The sequence below is a fragment of the Periplaneta americana genome, chromosome 8 (assembly GCF_040183065.1).
Source record: "Periplaneta americana isolate PAMFEO1 chromosome 8, P.americana_PAMFEO1_priV1, whole genome shotgun sequence".
Taxonomy (NCBI): domain Eukaryota; kingdom Metazoa; phylum Arthropoda; class Insecta; order Blattodea; family Blattidae; genus Periplaneta; species Periplaneta americana.
Window position 1 is genome coordinate 82,602,832 of NC_091124.1, and position 17,518 is coordinate 82,620,349.

General features: G+C 36.0%; 1 protein-coding gene across 5 annotated transcripts in view; it reads right to left on the minus strand.

The window, feature by feature from the left end:
* Positions 1-17,518, minus strand: part of LOC138704818 (tubulin polyglutamylase ttll-4-like) — a 126,068-nt gene that overhangs the window by 97,083 nt on the left and 11,467 nt on the right. For all 5 annotated transcript variants that reach the window (XM_069833103.1, XM_069833101.1, XM_069833102.1 and 2 more), the window contains exons 2-4: positions 13,436-14,746; positions 9,907-10,010; positions 2,543-2,607 (exon numbers count right to left, since the gene is read on the minus strand). In XM_069833103.1, coding sequence (XP_069689204.1) covers positions 2,543-2,607; positions 9,907-10,010; positions 13,436-14,680 — 1,414 coding nt within the window. In that variant the 5' untranslated portion in view covers positions 14,681-14,746. The remainder of the gene's footprint in view (positions 1-2,542; positions 2,608-9,906; positions 10,011-13,435; positions 14,747-17,518) is intronic.

Here is a 17,518-nt window from a genome sequence, read left to right on the forward strand (position 1 = left end):
TTTGTTCTCGAGTAGAAGATCTTACAAAGGAGAAACATACATAAAAATGTTGTCCATAATAAGAAAAATTAATTTTTAAAACAGTTGCAAGTTTACAAATACCAAGTATCACTTCTTAGCCACCAATATAGTATAACTCTGATACTCTCTACCATGGACATGGATATCAATCCTGGGCAGGGTTAAAGGAAGCACCACCTGTTCGCAATATTTCGATTGATGATTTTAAATTACATTATAATTGTTGTTGACACGAATGTTCATTTTGTGTTGTGCTGTTATAGCAAAATGGGTCTCCCTCAATATATAACTCAGCACTTCCCACCCCACTCCCTGCAGATTCATTTTTTTGGCAACATAATTGAAAGTAGTTATTTAACTGAACATTTTAACACTGATCTGGTATATCTATTACCATATCTTATTTTCATTTGCCCCCCCCCCAAATATATAAAATAGCAAAACAGATTTCAGTTAATAAATGCTATTTCTTTAAATGAATTTTATAAAATGCCATTTTTTTTAAAACATATCTACTATAATCACAAGAAATTAATGCTATAATTTCACACCTCTATAAGGTTAAGTGAATTCGAAATTGAAGAAAGTTATTGTGATGAACTATATGTAATAAAGTGCATCAACTTCCTTGTACCGAACATTTTTTGTCATCAATTTTACTTATATCAGTATTCATAGGAAACTGAATTCTTTGTACAAATCTGATGTCAACTGCATGCAATGATTAGTAATAAAATTATCTACACTGTTTATTCGGTATCCTTCCTACTACTTTACCATCAAATTTCAATGTCATAAGTTTACTATCGATATGTGTCAGAGGAAGAACAATTGTCTGTATGCATCTGAAGTCTGATTGTGTAATACGTTTCTAGTCAGTAATATATGCAATTGAGGGGGGAAAGGAACTGGACACTCTGCTCCATTATCTTCTGATTTAGCTGCACCATGAGTGATGACTAATTAGGCCATTTGTGAGGTGTTGACTAAACAACAACAACAAACTTTACAATTTACTCGTAAAATGTAACATGACATGTGCATTTCTGAACTCGTTTCAAAGAGAATTTTCAAGTACTAAATAACTTTAATACAACTTTTTAAACATTGGTTGACCTTCCCTTCTTATACTATCTTGATAGTGAAGCTGAAAAACCACAAGCTAGGTGAATGACCCAAGAGACCTAGTTAACTGGCACTTCTTTGTTTCTCTACTGAAGGGACTGCTTATATAAAATAGGTATGTTGTATTAATGGTCGTGATGTTAAGTTCAGTGCAGAGACCAAAGATCAATCATCACTTTAAATATGTACTAGTTAGTATGGTTGCCTTGTATACATGCTTCTTGTTCTTACTTGGAAGTTGGTTGGCCTTTCCAATAAGTTGTGAATGAACAGATTAACAACTCAAGCTGCCTTGCACACAGTCATGATACTTTCATTATATCAGACAATGCAGCACTCAGCCTAGCCAAACAGGTGCACTTGTCTCAAACACAATCTTCAGGCAGAGATAGTATAATAGGAGCACAGAAGACTAATACCAGCCAGGGAGGTGAGAAGTTTAAAGCTGGCTCAAGATTAGCAACTCCTGGTACCATCATCCTTCCATAAGTGACACTATTTTACTATATCCACATTTATACAGGGTGATTCACGAGAATTTACCGCCACTTACAGAGCTTTTTTCTGAAGACATTCTGAGCAAAAAATGTCATATAAACTTGTATCCTAATCTCAATATTTTCAGAGTTACACTAATTTGAAGTTGTTTGTAAAATGCCATTATCCTTTAGTTTTAAGGGTAAAAGAATATTACAGATGAAGATTGAACTATTCAGGAGTATCATTTCTTTAATTAGCTAGTATTCTGAAGCTAAAAATGTGTTGTTTCGTACAGAATATTTTCTCGATTTTTAACTAAAAATTACATTTTTCTTGTGCATTTATCACAAAAATTCTTACAAATTACGCCATTCTTGTAAATTCTTCAAGATTGTACATTAGGGTGCATAATTACACTGTAAAGAATGAAGTTCCTAAAGTCTTATGATTTGTAACAATTTTTGTGATAAGTGCGTAAGAATAATTTAATTTTTAGTTAAAAATTGAAAAACAAAATCTGTGCAAAGCAATTAACACATTTTTAGCTTCAGAACACTAGCCAATATAAGAAATGATACTTTTGAATAGTTCATTCTCTATTTGTAATATTCTTTCACCCTTAAAACTAAAGAAATAAAAAGTATTTTACAAACAATTTCAAATTAGTGTAACTCTGAAAATATTGAGATTAGGACAAATGTTTATATGACTTTTTTTCTCAGAATGTCTTCAGAAATAAGCTCCATAAGTGGCGGTAAATCTTCGTGAATCTCCTATATAATTCACTAAAGTATTACATGGCCAATCATTTAGAATCTTTTCTGAATATCTAACTTTTGCAAACATATTTAAGACTTACGTATTTATAATAGGATCAAAGACAGCATGAATATTAAAAAATAAATGTATATTTTACCTTCCTCACTATCTTCTCCAGGCTCTCCTTTGCTGTCACCATCTTCACCACTACATGTTCGTTCACTGAAAACCAAATACTCTGTAGAATGCTATGAAAGTGCAAGCAATTTCGAGTTGTTGTTATCCATCTAACTCAATAAGTGAAACCTGATGTCAACAAATGCACATATTATTTCTCACAATTGACTGTCTACCACAATACATCCCTCTGCATAAAGAATATAGTCCAATATTCTATTTTATATTTTACCACTTATTTTAATCTATACTAGGCCCTAATACTGTATATCGTCGTCATTCCTGCAATAACTCCTATGTGACATATTTATCGATTTTCAGATTTTTGCTCTATTAAATAACTTAAATAATGGCACAGCAAATAATAAAATCTCCTATATGTAATTATGTTTCTTTGTTTCGAAAATGTAAGAATTCACCATCTCCTATGTACGGCTGCCATAGGATGAATAAATGTGTTTTTTCTTCCTACTGCAAAATTTTATATTAATAGTAATTAAAAAAACTACTTAACCAATTACGGTAATTCTTTTACCAATGGAAATTGTAATTACTCAAAATGAACATAGGCTATATGTCATTATAGGAACTTGTGAATGAATTGATGATTGAGCAGAAATGTGCCATAAGACAGGATTAAAACAGATTCTTACACACACACAAAACTTGATATACTGTTGAAACAAAAAATGAATGAGCAAAATGTCATCAAATTTAATGCTATTTGGGGACTTTTAACCCATTTTGTGTTTTAGTTCCCAGTCCACTTAGATTTTTTTATAGTTGAAGTTCTTTTATTAGTTTGATGCAGCTCAGCAGGTGATCCCAGTTCATGTTTGTCTCGTAATCTGCATAGTGTGCATTCTTCAGTTTCTAAAATTTTTATTTTGCACAGAGGAGCGGCTAAGCAATCATGACTCGAGTTTAACCTATAAATATAAAATATATTGGACTATATTTTTTTATGCTGGCAGATGTTTCCCCCTTTGACTACAGGTCTGTCTGCATTAAGCTCCAGATGCACCACAGGCCCCGGCTTTTTGTAAAAATTATAAATTATGTTTCATTTAAAGATACTCGCAACTGTCGAGGTTATATCAACATCGCCGGTGTGCTGGAATTTTGTCCTGCAGAAGTTCTTTTACATGCCAGTAAATCTACTGACATAAACCTGACGCATTTAAGTACACTTAAATTCCATTGATCTGGACCAGGATCGTACCCACAATCTCGGGCACAGAAGGCCAGCACTCTACTGACTGTGTATCCAGCCTGGCCCGGCTTTTTGTGCTTAACCTGAGTTATTTATTAATAGTAGCTCATTAACCCTCTATCCTTGACTAAGGAATACAGTCCTGTTAATTGTTAATGAGACTTGGTCAAGATTCTCTGGTACTAAACTAATTTCCAAAAGATACATCTCTTGTGAGCAAGGGCCTTGCAACAGCATATGATATGAGGAATGTTTCAGTTTCCACTTTCAGAATCTACGAACCAGTCTATATGCTGAGATGTGCTATGAGACATCACAACATGTGCATTTGTTGACTCCAGGTTTCACTCTTGAGTTGGATGGATGATAGTGACTGAGTGAGCTAGACCATGGATAATATGTGTAATACGGTATTGATTTTTGTTAGTATGTTTATACTTCTACTTAAATTAATATCAACCTGTATTTTGTCTCTAAAAAGATCTGCGAGATAATAAAAGCTACTTAAAAATCAGATGACACAAAAGGCATGTAATACAGCTCTATGCAGTACGACTCTTTCAAAATAAGTTACTTAAATCAGAGTCCTACTGGTCGAAAGATTAGACCTGACCCAAACACGCACAGAAGAGAAAGCACAGCAGACACTAATAGAAGAATCATTAAAAGGAGAAAAGTATTACACTATCCATGCAAAATAAGACAGCTGTTCAAGTCAGTGTGAACTGCCAAGAGCATTACACAGTTTTTAAGTAAAGGAAACTCCTTCACATGACATGAAGACACTTGGAGGGCATGTAGAGCCCCATACTTTCTTGATCTCAGCACTAGAATGAGGTGGTGTGGTTGGCACCATGCTCTTACTGCCCTAGGAATGAACCAGAGCTCAATTTGATAGGGGATGGAGTGAACCTCAGGGTTATTGTGGAAGTTTGGCAACGAGAAAATCTCGTCACCACTAGGGATCGAACCCCGAACCTTCCAGTTCGTAGCCAATTGCTCTACCAACTGAGCTACACTTTACTATCACCAACTTTTGTACACAATTACTATATTCGCCTTCCACTGCTTTAAAGAAAACTAAATACAGCATGGCTATTAGAGGAGAAAAACTCGCTCCAGTGCCGGGGATCGAACCAGGTCCTTGGTTCTACATACCAAGTGCTCTAACCACTGAGCTACGCCGAAGTTCAATTCACAGAACCAGATCGAATCCCTCTCCTCTAGTATTTTTCCCTTTGTAGCCTGATTCCGAGTTCGACATATATGTTGACATAGCCTATATTAAGTCAACTGCCATTAAACAAGGAGCACACTCAATCGAGTGACTTGGTGGCCGGGATTCCACAGTATTATGCACTGTTTTTCTCCTCAAACAATTGTTATCATAACAGATATATTCTGTAGGACCAAAAATTAATTTTACATAAATACAGCACACTCAGAGAATACAGTAAATATCTTCAAACAACATGCATCAACTCGTTTTTGCTTACAAACATCTCCATGACATCATCTTAGCTTAGTTTTGTGCTACTGTGCATACCAATGTTTGGTTGAGGTCTCATCTTCCCATCAATACAACCTTCATATTTTAAATAAATAAATCTATTCATGCAGAAAAATGATAAGTACTTTAGCATATTGTTTTTCTTGTACTTCTTTACACAGCAAAATAACTACAGTGGATATAAAGGATGTATGGATTTACGTAGGAAATAACTGAGATGTGTATAGTAGACCTCAAAGCATTAAATGCTCAATTGAACATATGTCCTTTGCTCAATAGTTCCTGAGTTACAGACAGTCAAGGGTCTGCTAGAATTGTTAATAGCCATATTTGATACACTCTTGTTTATGTAGTTGCAACCCTTCCTGTGTACTAGCACGAAGTGCTTGAAATGTCCGCCTTGTGTCTGAATGCATGCCTGCACATGCCACATCAGGCATGGATCTGCTGGCAATCTTGTTCCACAAATTAGAAACCTCACTCTGTTTTTTTATTATTGCAGATGACTGATGAAATGAGGGGGAGGTGGAAAGTTCTAGTAGAATGTAAGAGGAAAATGGAAGTATGGTATCAAGAGAAAAACTTTCAGCAACATCTACATTGTCCACCACAAATTCTATCACAGCCAGGCCAAAATCAAATCTAGACAGCCTGAATGGAAGACAACCACATTAGCAATGAGCCATAGATGTAGCTCCACTATCTGTACACAAACAAAGGTGTACAGATCTGTTATTATATCTCTGCCTCTGTCATTGACACTGACATCACGTAACAGTGTAATAATGGCGAATAATGAAGATAATAGCCAACCAGTAGTAAATCTTGAAGCAAACATTGAAGAGATCTACAAGAAGTTGGAAACTCTACAGAAGGAAAATGACCGAATAAGGAGTAAGGTGAAATATCTAGAAGAAGATCAGAAAAGAAAGACCTTAATATTTTTTGGAATCGAGGAAAAGAAGAAGGAACAGGCATTGGAAACATACGAGACTGTAATGAAAGTGTGCTGGGATTGGTTCAGGATTGATGTGAGTGATCGACAAATAAAAGAAGCATACAGAATTGGAATGGAAATAGACCTATTCCAGTTCAATTCTTATGTATAATGGCAAAAGAAAAAATTTTGAGCAAACGAAAGTACTTAAAAAACTCAAATATTAGACTGGAACATGATTTTGAATATGAAGTAAGATGCAGGAGAAGAATATTGATTCCTTTCACGAAGGCTGCAAGGAAAAATGGTCATTTCGCTAGAGACAAATTAAAAATAAATGGCGAGATGTTTGATGTGGAATTCTGTTTGGAAAATTTGAACCATACAGAGACAGGGACAATGAAAGAGGAGATAAGGAACATTATTACATATGATGGGAGAACTATTTGAAAAATTAGAAGGTGGAGAGGTCATCAGACAGGAAAAAATAGCAAGCGATGGAATGAATCAGTCAGCGAGTCACATGAACCAGGGAGAGGAGCCAGTGACCAGACTAATGCATAGCGTAGCAACAGCAGCAGACAAGGAAGTCAACAAGCGATTAATGAAGAAACAAGAGACTTGCACTAAAATAATGATGATGCCATCAGGTAGACAGGGGAAAAACGAAAGGATGGTATACAGGAGCTGAGAACAGCAAAAAGAGTTCATGAATCCAGTTGGAAAAACAAAATGGGTCAGCAATTGCAAAAGGGATCAACAGATGAAGAAGATACTAAGATAAGAAGTCAAGATTCTGCAAGAACTGAAAGGGATGAAGTAACATTAGTGACAGTGAATAGAGGTATGTTAGTGGGAAGAAGTAAGAGACAGAAAAGTTATAACTTATGAGGTTGGTGCACGAGTGGCAAAACACAGCAGCATGAGTGACAAAACTTAGGAAAGTGATAAAGTGAAAAGAGTGATAGTGACAGAAAAGACAATAAGGCAAGGGAATAATACTGAAAAAGGATAAGATACAAGTAATAACCAGAGAGTGATAATAAGTACAGTAAATAGTGATACAAATATAATAAAGAGAGTAGCAATGGAAATGTAATGAAATTAGAAACTATTTCGTCTGAAAATAAACTGAATAGATTAATGGGAATAAGTGGTCAGTGAATGTTAGTGATTCAAGTGAATAAATAAGTTAACAACTATGAAAGAGTTCAACTAATGTGAACAATGTTGAGAACAAGTAATAATAAGAGGTTAAGAGAAGTGATTGTTTAATTAAATGAGATTAGTTAGAATAAGATAGATAACTAGGAAAGGGAAGGGTAAATAGAAAAAGAAGGGAGGGAAACACAGGTGAGTGACGTAATAGAAAAGTAATCAGGGTCATTTATATGTAATAGCTGGATGTTTAAAAAAAGGGTAAGCAGAAAATTATGTATCCAAGGGAGTGATGGCACTGTATGCAGAAATGTGAAGGGCCATCACAACCGATGTAAGCTGGTGGAATAAATATTTCATATCATCATATCATATCTCTGCCTCCCTGCAATGTCACAGTTTATGATGAGGGGGGCAGAAAGATAGTATCAAAAGATTGTACTAATCTGTGAGAAAAAGTATATCTAAACTATCAGCTCACACTCAGGCAAGCAGTGACCAGAATACTGAAATGAATGCAACCCAATATCTTTTGTTCTACTTTTTAGTATTCCCATGCCCACGACCAAAATAAGCCACTTGAAACTACTTGAAACTCGACAGTCAATCACCAGCAAAGTTACAATGCAACAATTGCACTTACTACGAACAGCTGATACTTGCAGACCTATAATTTTTTAACGATCAAACTTAGGACTCATGCCCATATATACTTTTGATACAAACATCAAACTAAGGATACTATTCACAACATAGAACATGTTCTGATTTACGTTATTGCAAACTGTAAAAATCGAGTTTTCACCGCAATAATAATAGTGATCATTAAGGACCGGATTTTTATGTAACAGCAAGGTGTGAAATATGTACATATTTATGTAAGAAAAATAAGCTAAATATGCACCAAAATATGTAAAATCATGAAAATATTATATCAATAGGTAAAACTCTCCAGTTGTGATTTCACAGAGCACCCGACTTTTTTACCGCACACTTGACACATTACTATTTTGCCATCCATAGTGAAAGCTTCGTCCATCGCAATCCATGATTTTATTTTTGTCATTAGGGTTGAAGATACAGGGGCCAATTTAGTTAGTTAAAAGCAGTAGATAAACAAACTTGCACTTTATACTGAAAGTACTAAAACTAGAGAACTGAGTGAAATGAATGATACAACAGTACTCCATGCACTGTTTCGCTTTACTGGATTAGGAGAAAATAAGAGAAGATGTGGGATACATGCATTTTAGCTGCTCCCTGTAAGAAACAAAGTACCTACCAAAACCTCAAACTATAGGCATTTACAAACTGTTGTTTGGAAAGTGACATTCCTATCTCATTCATAAGGGTAGGATTATTCCAGCCAAGAACCATACTTTCTAATTGCTAGGAAAATCTCACTTCCGTATAGGTCTACTAAATTTAAAGTAAAGAGGTCAAGCAATAACCTGAAAAGCTATTAACTTTAATCTTTCAACATCTTTCCAATTTATTCCTTTACTCCAGTTTCTTTTCAAAAGCCGGCTACTTTATTGCGGCTCATGACAGACTTGACACGGGTTTTCCGAGGGTGGGTAAGGTTGCAAATTGCATGAGAAAGACTTGTTAAGACGTGTGCAGAACAAGTATTATAGTTCGAGGCAAATCATGTCGTCCTCGTCCCACTTCATCACATGAAGACAATGCTACTTTCCGAGTGATTTTTTACAATACAAGGTAGTTGTATGAGAAAGATTGCCTTTTGTTCACTCATATTTATAGTGGGTGGTATGGGGTGAGTGCCTCTATTACTTCCAGGAATTAAGGACGTTATTTTTTGTCCCGAAATATATCTTTTCTTGGGTAGGTAAAAAAGCCTTTTAAATCTGTATTTCAAATTGTAAACTTCCCCAGCAGAAGTTTTTTTTTCCCCCTTTTAGAAAAGTAAAAATGAATAAACCCCCTAAATATGTAGGTTTATGTAATACCAAGCCATAATATGTAATGTGGGGTAAATATGTAAAAATATGTAGTATCAAATTTTAATATATTAATGGTAATTACAAGATTCGCAAAAATTTTTTATTGATATATGGTTAGGTTGAAAGGAATATAATATCTAATTACATAAAAATCCAGTCCCTAGTAATCATGATGAAAAAATTACGGTGATGGTGACACAGGTGATGTTAGTGTATTATTGGTGACAGTAATGGTAATCATGGTGGTGATGGTTGTTATGGCAGTAGTGATGATAACGATGATGTGGCAATTGTAGCAGTAGTGATCCTGATGATCACAGTTCTGAATATGATCATAGTTCTGAATATGATGATAATACTGGTGGTAATGATATGTATCTCCACCAATTGACCAACATCATAATTACAACACAGAAAAGTAAAATAAGCAATCTCAGAAGCGATATCAGCATATTACATAAGAATATAATCATATTATCAAAAACCCATGAAACTGAACACATTATGTGCACAAAACTTTACAAAATAAAAAAGATAACGTCTATACAGAAAAAAAAATTACCTGTAAGCAAAATCTGAATCAGAAGATACACTTATTTCGTCATCTTGTGTATCTGAAGACTGTTTTACCACTGGAGTCTTTGTAGATACAGGTAGATGCAGAAGCTATAACAATGAAGTATTATTAGAAAATTGAAGACCTCACTCAAAGAAGGTTATATACCATATACTTTATCATATGATATACAACCTTCTTCGAGGGAGGTCTTCAATTAACCTGCACAACTAAAAATATCATATTATTTCATCAGACATGTTAAAATTCAATGAAAATATTTGTGATCTGCGTCTTATTTTGGAGATCACTCACTAGTCCGAATTTCTGTAAATTACTATTATATGACATTTCAAGTCCATCATGCTGTGTTCTCCATTTCCGATTACATCTATATAATAACAATTTAACAAATGTTGGTACTGATCAAGAATGAATCCAATAAGACCACAATGGTCCGATGGTAGTGATGATATCTAAGCTTACTATTGATTAAAAAAAAAAAGAAATTTGAAACAAATAGGTATAGATTGGTAGATATTATAATTCATTTTCTAGTTTAAGCTCAATATGAACAATATCATATGATCGCAATGAAATATTTATTAGTTTTATGTCATGTCAACTAATTCATTCAGCACAGAACAGTATACATTCATCCAATTCCATGTTCCACACTGCTATTCAACAGTCTACTCATAAATATGTCAAGTTAAACATTTTTTTCTTTCTTTTTTTTTTTTTTTTTTTTTTGTTAATTATGGTTTTAACCTTCTTTCAACAAGTGCGAGATTAATGTTCCTCCAGCAATACAACTTATAAACGAAATGCGACTAATGTAGGCTAATATGCACCTCACATTACATGACTGCTGAGTGCTAATGTCGCCACTGTCACAAAACATCGTAGGCAATTGCACAGAGTAGGCACTGAGGGGATTAAAGTATTCATGGGATGATATGACGCATTCTGCTAGTTCGTGAAATCAACACTGGCCAATATACAAGAGGCAGGTAGTAAGTCTCCTATGTGCATGTATTTACAAGGAAATTACACTAAGAGCAGCAAGATGGTAGATAGGAAGGAAGAGAGAAAGGAAAGGGGAGAAAGTGGAAAGGAAAGAAATAGAAGAGAAAGGAGGAAAGAATAGAAAAGGAGGAGGAGAGAAAGAAAAGGAGTAGGGAGGGAGGTAGGAGGTGATGTAATAGTAAATAAGATGGTGTGATGTCCCCTTCAGTGGTAAAGTGGTCAGGCCTTCAGCCTGACATGCAGGCGATCCGAATTCGAATCCTGGCTAGAGCTAGAATTTTTCATTGAAAAATCTAGTGACAATTGTGGCAGGTCGCAGTTGGGGGTTTTCTCGAATTTCCCTGTTTCCCTATATTAGGCATCTACATCATTCCATCATTTCTACATTTCGTCATCATTCCATAGCATTCCCCGAACACCAGCTGGTGATGCACGGAGGGGGCTGGTCTAGGGGGAGTAGGATGGCTTGCTCGAAATCTGGATACACAGCGAACCTTAGTGTAGGCAGCCAGTGTGGGTTTGGAAATGCACCTAGCGTGAGGATTAGTACAATACTCATAAAAGGTCGCAGTGCTGGGTCATATTGACCTCCTCCCGAAATTCAAATCCATTCCATTCCAAGATGGTAAGAGAATGTGAATAGTAAAGGTTTATGGCCACCTCGATCCCCATGCTTAATTCCTTTCAACTTTTATTTATTGGGGAAACAGTAGGCCTACTGATGTCTTGAGTTACTAAAACAATATAAACAATAAAAGTTCAACTCAGTAATGTGTTTGTCAGTTCTTGGAATTATTGGCCACGTTTATGTTTATTTAATGATGCACTAGTTTTACTGAAACTTTATATCATGTTTTTACAAGCAGACAGCCTAATAAAAAAACGAACTTTATGCAGATATTTGTGTAGAATGACAAGAATAATTTGTGTTAAAGTGTTAAATACCATATGTAAGCATATGTAAATTTTCATACAAGGTGAACAAAATTTCGATTACCACTATGCAACAATTTTTCTATCAGCAGGCACACCAACACAAAAAAGATACAATTGCTTGTACAGTATGTTTTTTTCTTCACTAGTGTGCACAGAATGACATGCTAGTTCAGTCATCCTCAATGGTTTAGCAGCTACCATGCTTGTCATTAGATCAAGGTTCATGACTTCAAAGGCTGCAGAAGATGAATTTTTAAGAAAGGAGTAAACAGGAAAAAATGATTGGCCATTTACCGCCAACATTAAAATTTTGACATGTATTCACTTGTCCCATATTTCATACCACAATATAATCCATCCATACCCTATCAAGATCAAATTCACAAACATTCATGTAACGAAGGAATATAATCTGTAATTGAGGCAGTGAGTTCCAAAACTTCATAATACACCTGATATTATTTTCAGAGAGCAAAATAATAATAATTTTTTTACCAAACTGCAATTGTTGAATTGTTTATCACCAAAATAAAAAAAAAAATAGTTAATAAAAGCAAGTTAAGAAAATGAAGTTCATGACTTCCTCATATATTTTTCAACATAGCAACACACTGCAATATGTATGTATCAAGTTTTGATGCAAAAGATCGCATGTACCTATCAGTAATGACAAAGAAAATTATAGTTTTACTTAATCCAAACCTGAAATAATACTACTCACCACAAAACTGTTTTTTTTCCCCCCCAGTAATGCCTCAATATTTTCTAGTTTTGCCACTAGGAAGCATGTTGTCAATTTAAACTTCAAGAAAGAAATTATAAATTTGTCTTAAAATTACAGAAAAAAAATATCAAATATGTGTTGTTTGCTTTAAAATTCCATGCTGATACTGTACAGTTTCTGCGTTGGTAGCAGTATGAAGTATGAATGTATGAAGTTTTAGAACAAACCAAGAATTCGTGTCATCTAGATCAGGGCTGGGCATCGGGAGCGGAACTAGACTCTAAACGGGACGCTTAATATTCATCCGTCATTGAATCAACGCTGCGCAGTGTTCGGCGGGGAAGAAAGGGGATGAAGAGAAATCATATGGTTCCCCCTGAGAGAGTCGAATCCGCTCTTGCTGCCCAGCCCTGAACTAGATAAATAAGAATGTATGAAGTTTAGACTCAAAATAAATAAGAATGTATGAAGTTTAGACTCAAAATGGCCATTCTTTATGTATGAAGTTTTGAGACAAAATGTCTTATTAAGTTTTGGAACAATATTCAGACTTTAAATATAAAACAAAAAAAATTCCTACATAAGCAGACTTGACACAAACACTTGGTGTAATATGATGCAGGTATACCATCTTAATTGGTTGAAATAGGTATCTCAATATTTTTTTTTTAATTTTTGCACTTACCAAGTTTTCGAACTCACAGCTTCAATTACATAAAAATCCGAGCTGTAGTCATTATTATAATTCATAAAAATCATTGATATCATGATCTTGACAGCAGATTCTAAGCACAAGCTGTCTTAGAAATGAAAGGAGGGAATAAACAGAAACAAACAATAACCTACCTTACTGTCATTGCCTCTGCGTGCTGATGGTCTATGTAGATGAATCACTTGCACGCGATTGTTTTCAGAAGCTGAGCCCTGGGTGTGTTGAGCAAAGTTTAAGTGATTGACATCTCCCACATAGTAGGAATCTAAGTTTTCAGTTAGGCCAGGTGAACCATCTCTGGCACGCTTAGGTTCCCATGAGCTATCTTGACCACTACCACCAAATCCTGCTCCAGGTTCTGATTCACTGCGCTGCCTCATCCTCTTTCCATCTACACCACCTCTCAACTCCCGCATCTTGCTACGAAGCACTTCAACTTCCCGCAAATATCTGTCCTGCACTGATGCAGATTCTGATACAAACAGATATCTGGATGCATTTCCTCCATCTCTGTTTATTACACATGATTGATCACGACGATTTTCACCTGATAGACAAGTATGAGAATCCTGCTTTGTGGCGAAACCCTGAACAGATGTCAAACGATTATCAAAATTACCTCCATAAGATTTTTGTGGGAAACAATGTCCATTATGATCACTTCCTTCAGTCCACGCATGATTACAAAGCGTACTATTTTTTCTCATTATTTCAGTAGACACTTTTGCAGATTTTCTCGGCAATAAACCATTTAAATTTTGTCCCCTATCTGGGCAAACATCACTGTGGGTGTCATATGAATTGATTAAATGTGTCGGATTTTCATTCACTTCAGGAAGTAATACATTGTGCGTCGCACTGAAGCCATTATCATAGTTTCTGTGTTGGTAACGGACATTACCAATTAAAGAATGTTCTTTGTATTTCTTAGCAGATGCAAGAGTTCTGTGATCAATAGTTCCATCTATATCCATAGGTTGAGGCAATGAAGACTGGTACAAAGTCTCTCTTGATGAATCAGAGTGATGATTTGGCTGTCTCACTAAATCATTTGATGTGTGTTGATAATTGCATAAATCATATTCTTTCACCACTCTCTTCCTCCAATGCTCAGCATCATACCTTGATTCACAAAGTCTGTTACGTTCACGAAGAGGATCAGCTTCCAGACCTTCACTCTTGCTACGTCTCCGTCCACATCTTGGAGTTCTTCGTGCTTCGCAAACTGGGCACCAGTTGGAATATGTGAAACGGCATTGATAGTAATTTGGATTGTTGTGTGGAGTGCTGCAGTTATATTCACCCTGTGATTCCGGATGGTGATATCCAGAGTTAGAACTTTTTAAGGCCACTTTCTGAACCACATATGGAGTTGCCATGCCTTCCCGTTATTCAATGGCACGTTGCCATTGAGGTCTGTCTTCCTCAGTTTCTTTAGAAGTGATCTGGAATCAAAAAAATATAAATCAATTTTTAAAGCTCATAACGAATTTGGTTGACATCAAAGAATTAAAACATTTGAGCACCGATAAAATAAAACCCTTATACTTAAACACAAATAAAACATTGATTGATCAAATAAATTAGAGATTCAAGAAATACAAGACAAGAATTGAGTGAGGACAAGATATAATTACAAAGAACATAATGACAGGATGGAGAGCCATGAAAAAGAAGATGAAGACAATAAATTGATTCAGTTACATGGTGAAACTCATGAAATGGAACCAAACCCCAAATTTCAAAGTTTTAGCGTTACTGGCTTGAGTCAATTAAATTTCGTTGTGAAGCATTATTTCGAACAGATACATTTTCAAAATTATTTGTAGGTAGGTAGTTTTCGCATCTATTCCTCTTAGACAAATTCTCATGACTTTGGTACTACTCCTTTTTTTCCAACATTTGTTTATCAAATGGAATAATCGAAGTTAGCAGCTTTCCTGTTTCCATTTGCTTTCGAGCTTCCTGAAAATCCTCTAACGTGATATCCTCTTGGCAAGTCCAAATATCGACTGCAAAATTTTTACTTACATAGCTTATAAAACTTTTCATTGGCGAAGTCTTTTACTTTTACCCATATGCTTTGATAATATTTAATTCATTTATCTTTATCAATAATATGAAGGAGTGTTGCTTCACTTTCTGTTTTATTTGTTTCATGAACTTTTATGCTATTCACCTGCCATGAATAAAATTTTCCACAATGGACATTAATTTATTCCAAGGCTCCTGGTGGTCCCTCCTTGTTATTTCTTAGGAAAACTAAGTTTTTCTTTATACTCTATGCTATTCTTTTCCGTATTATTTTATCAAGTTTTCTGCTTTTTTAATTCAACTTCTATGTCTTTATTAATAATGGATAAAAATTCGCTCTGGCACTCCGGATCGAACTCAGGACCTTCAGTTCTACGTACTGAATGCTCTACTACTGAGCTACGTTGGGGCTCCATCCACAGCACCAGATAGAATTCCTCTCCTTTAAGTTGTTTTTCCTTTTGACCTACTCCATGTTTCAATATTACAGTATGTCATTATTAGGAGAGCACTCATTAAGTGATTGAGCGACTGGGAACAAATAGTTATTATGTAGCCTACTGTTACACAATTAGAGCTATACGATGATATTTTTTTAAGCCTTCATAATTTTGTTATGGTTATTATTTCTTATTAACAGAGAAAAATTCACTCCGATATTGGGATGGAACCTAGGACCTTCAGTTCTACATACTGAATGGTCTACCACTAACTAGTGTAATATACTGTGTATATATATATATATATATATATATATATATATATACAGGGTGTTTCAAAAATACGGGGCATAATTTCAGGTATGTATTTCCCACATGTAGACAATCAAAATGGTTCATTACAACATGTGTCCGGAAATGCTTCATTTCCGAGTTATGGCCTTCACAACATTGAAATTCACCAGAACATTTTTCTTTCCGCAGGTCGTTGTCATTACAGAAGATGTTCAAAATGTCCACCTCCTGCTTGAATACAGACCTCACATCGATGTCTCATTGACCTGTGAACACGATCCCAAACTCCAGGAGTATTGCATATGTCTTCAGAACATGCCACAATTCGATTCCGAAGGGATTCCAAATCAGGCACTGGAGACGAATAAACCAACGATTTTAAATGGCCCCACAAGTAGAAATCGAGAGGGTTCAGATCAGGTGAGCGTGGAGGCCAAGCAATTGGGCCACCTCTACCTATCCATCGATCAGGAAACCTTCGATCCAAGTACCGGCGAGCCGTACGACTCAAGTGTGCAGGAGCACCATCATGCAAGAAGTGAATGTGTTGACGATTGATCAGTGGAGTGTCTTCTAAAACATGAGATATGGTGTTTTCCAGGAAGTTTGTGTATGCCTGCCCCGTAAGGCTGTTTACAAGTACATGGGGTCCAACTAATCGATCACCAATGATACCGGCCCACATGTTGAGGGAGAACCGCACCTGGTGATGAGATGGAACAGTTGCACATGGGTTTTCATACGCCCATACATGCTGATTGTGGAAATTTTTATGCCATCTCGTGTGAACTGTGCTTCATCTGTAAATAATACTAAGGCAGGAACGTTCGGATTTACACCACACTGCTGCAAGAACCACTGACAGAACCTAACTCGTGCAGGGTAATCTGCTGGTGACTGGGCCTGTACACGTTGCAAATGATAAGGATACAATTGATACTCTTTCAACAGTCTCCAGACAGTCGCATGAGGAACAATGACTTGCAACGCTACCCTTCGTGTGCTGATAGAAGGAGTCATGTTCACAGCCTCCATAATCTCCTCCTGTACTTCTGGAGTTGTAGATCTTGGTCGTCCCCTTCCCAAACCAGGAGAGTTAAATTTTCCATACTTGCACAGACGGTAATGGAGACATACAAATGTCTTCCGATCTGGACATTGTCGCTGTGGGTACCTCTCCTGGTACAAACGACGAGCCAGCGCAGCATTGCCGTCCGCCTTACCGTACATGAAGTGTATCTCTGCCAGCTCTTGATTTGAATACATGTCGCACAGTGTAACGCCTACACAACACTGAATGTAACCTTCGCCTCGGAATGAACTGTCAGAGTGCCCTCTTAATGTCGCCTTTGACGGCAACGACCTGTGGAAAGAAAAACGTTCTGGTGAATTTCAATGTTGTGAAGGCCATAACTAGGAAATAAAGCATTTCCGGACACATGTTGTAAT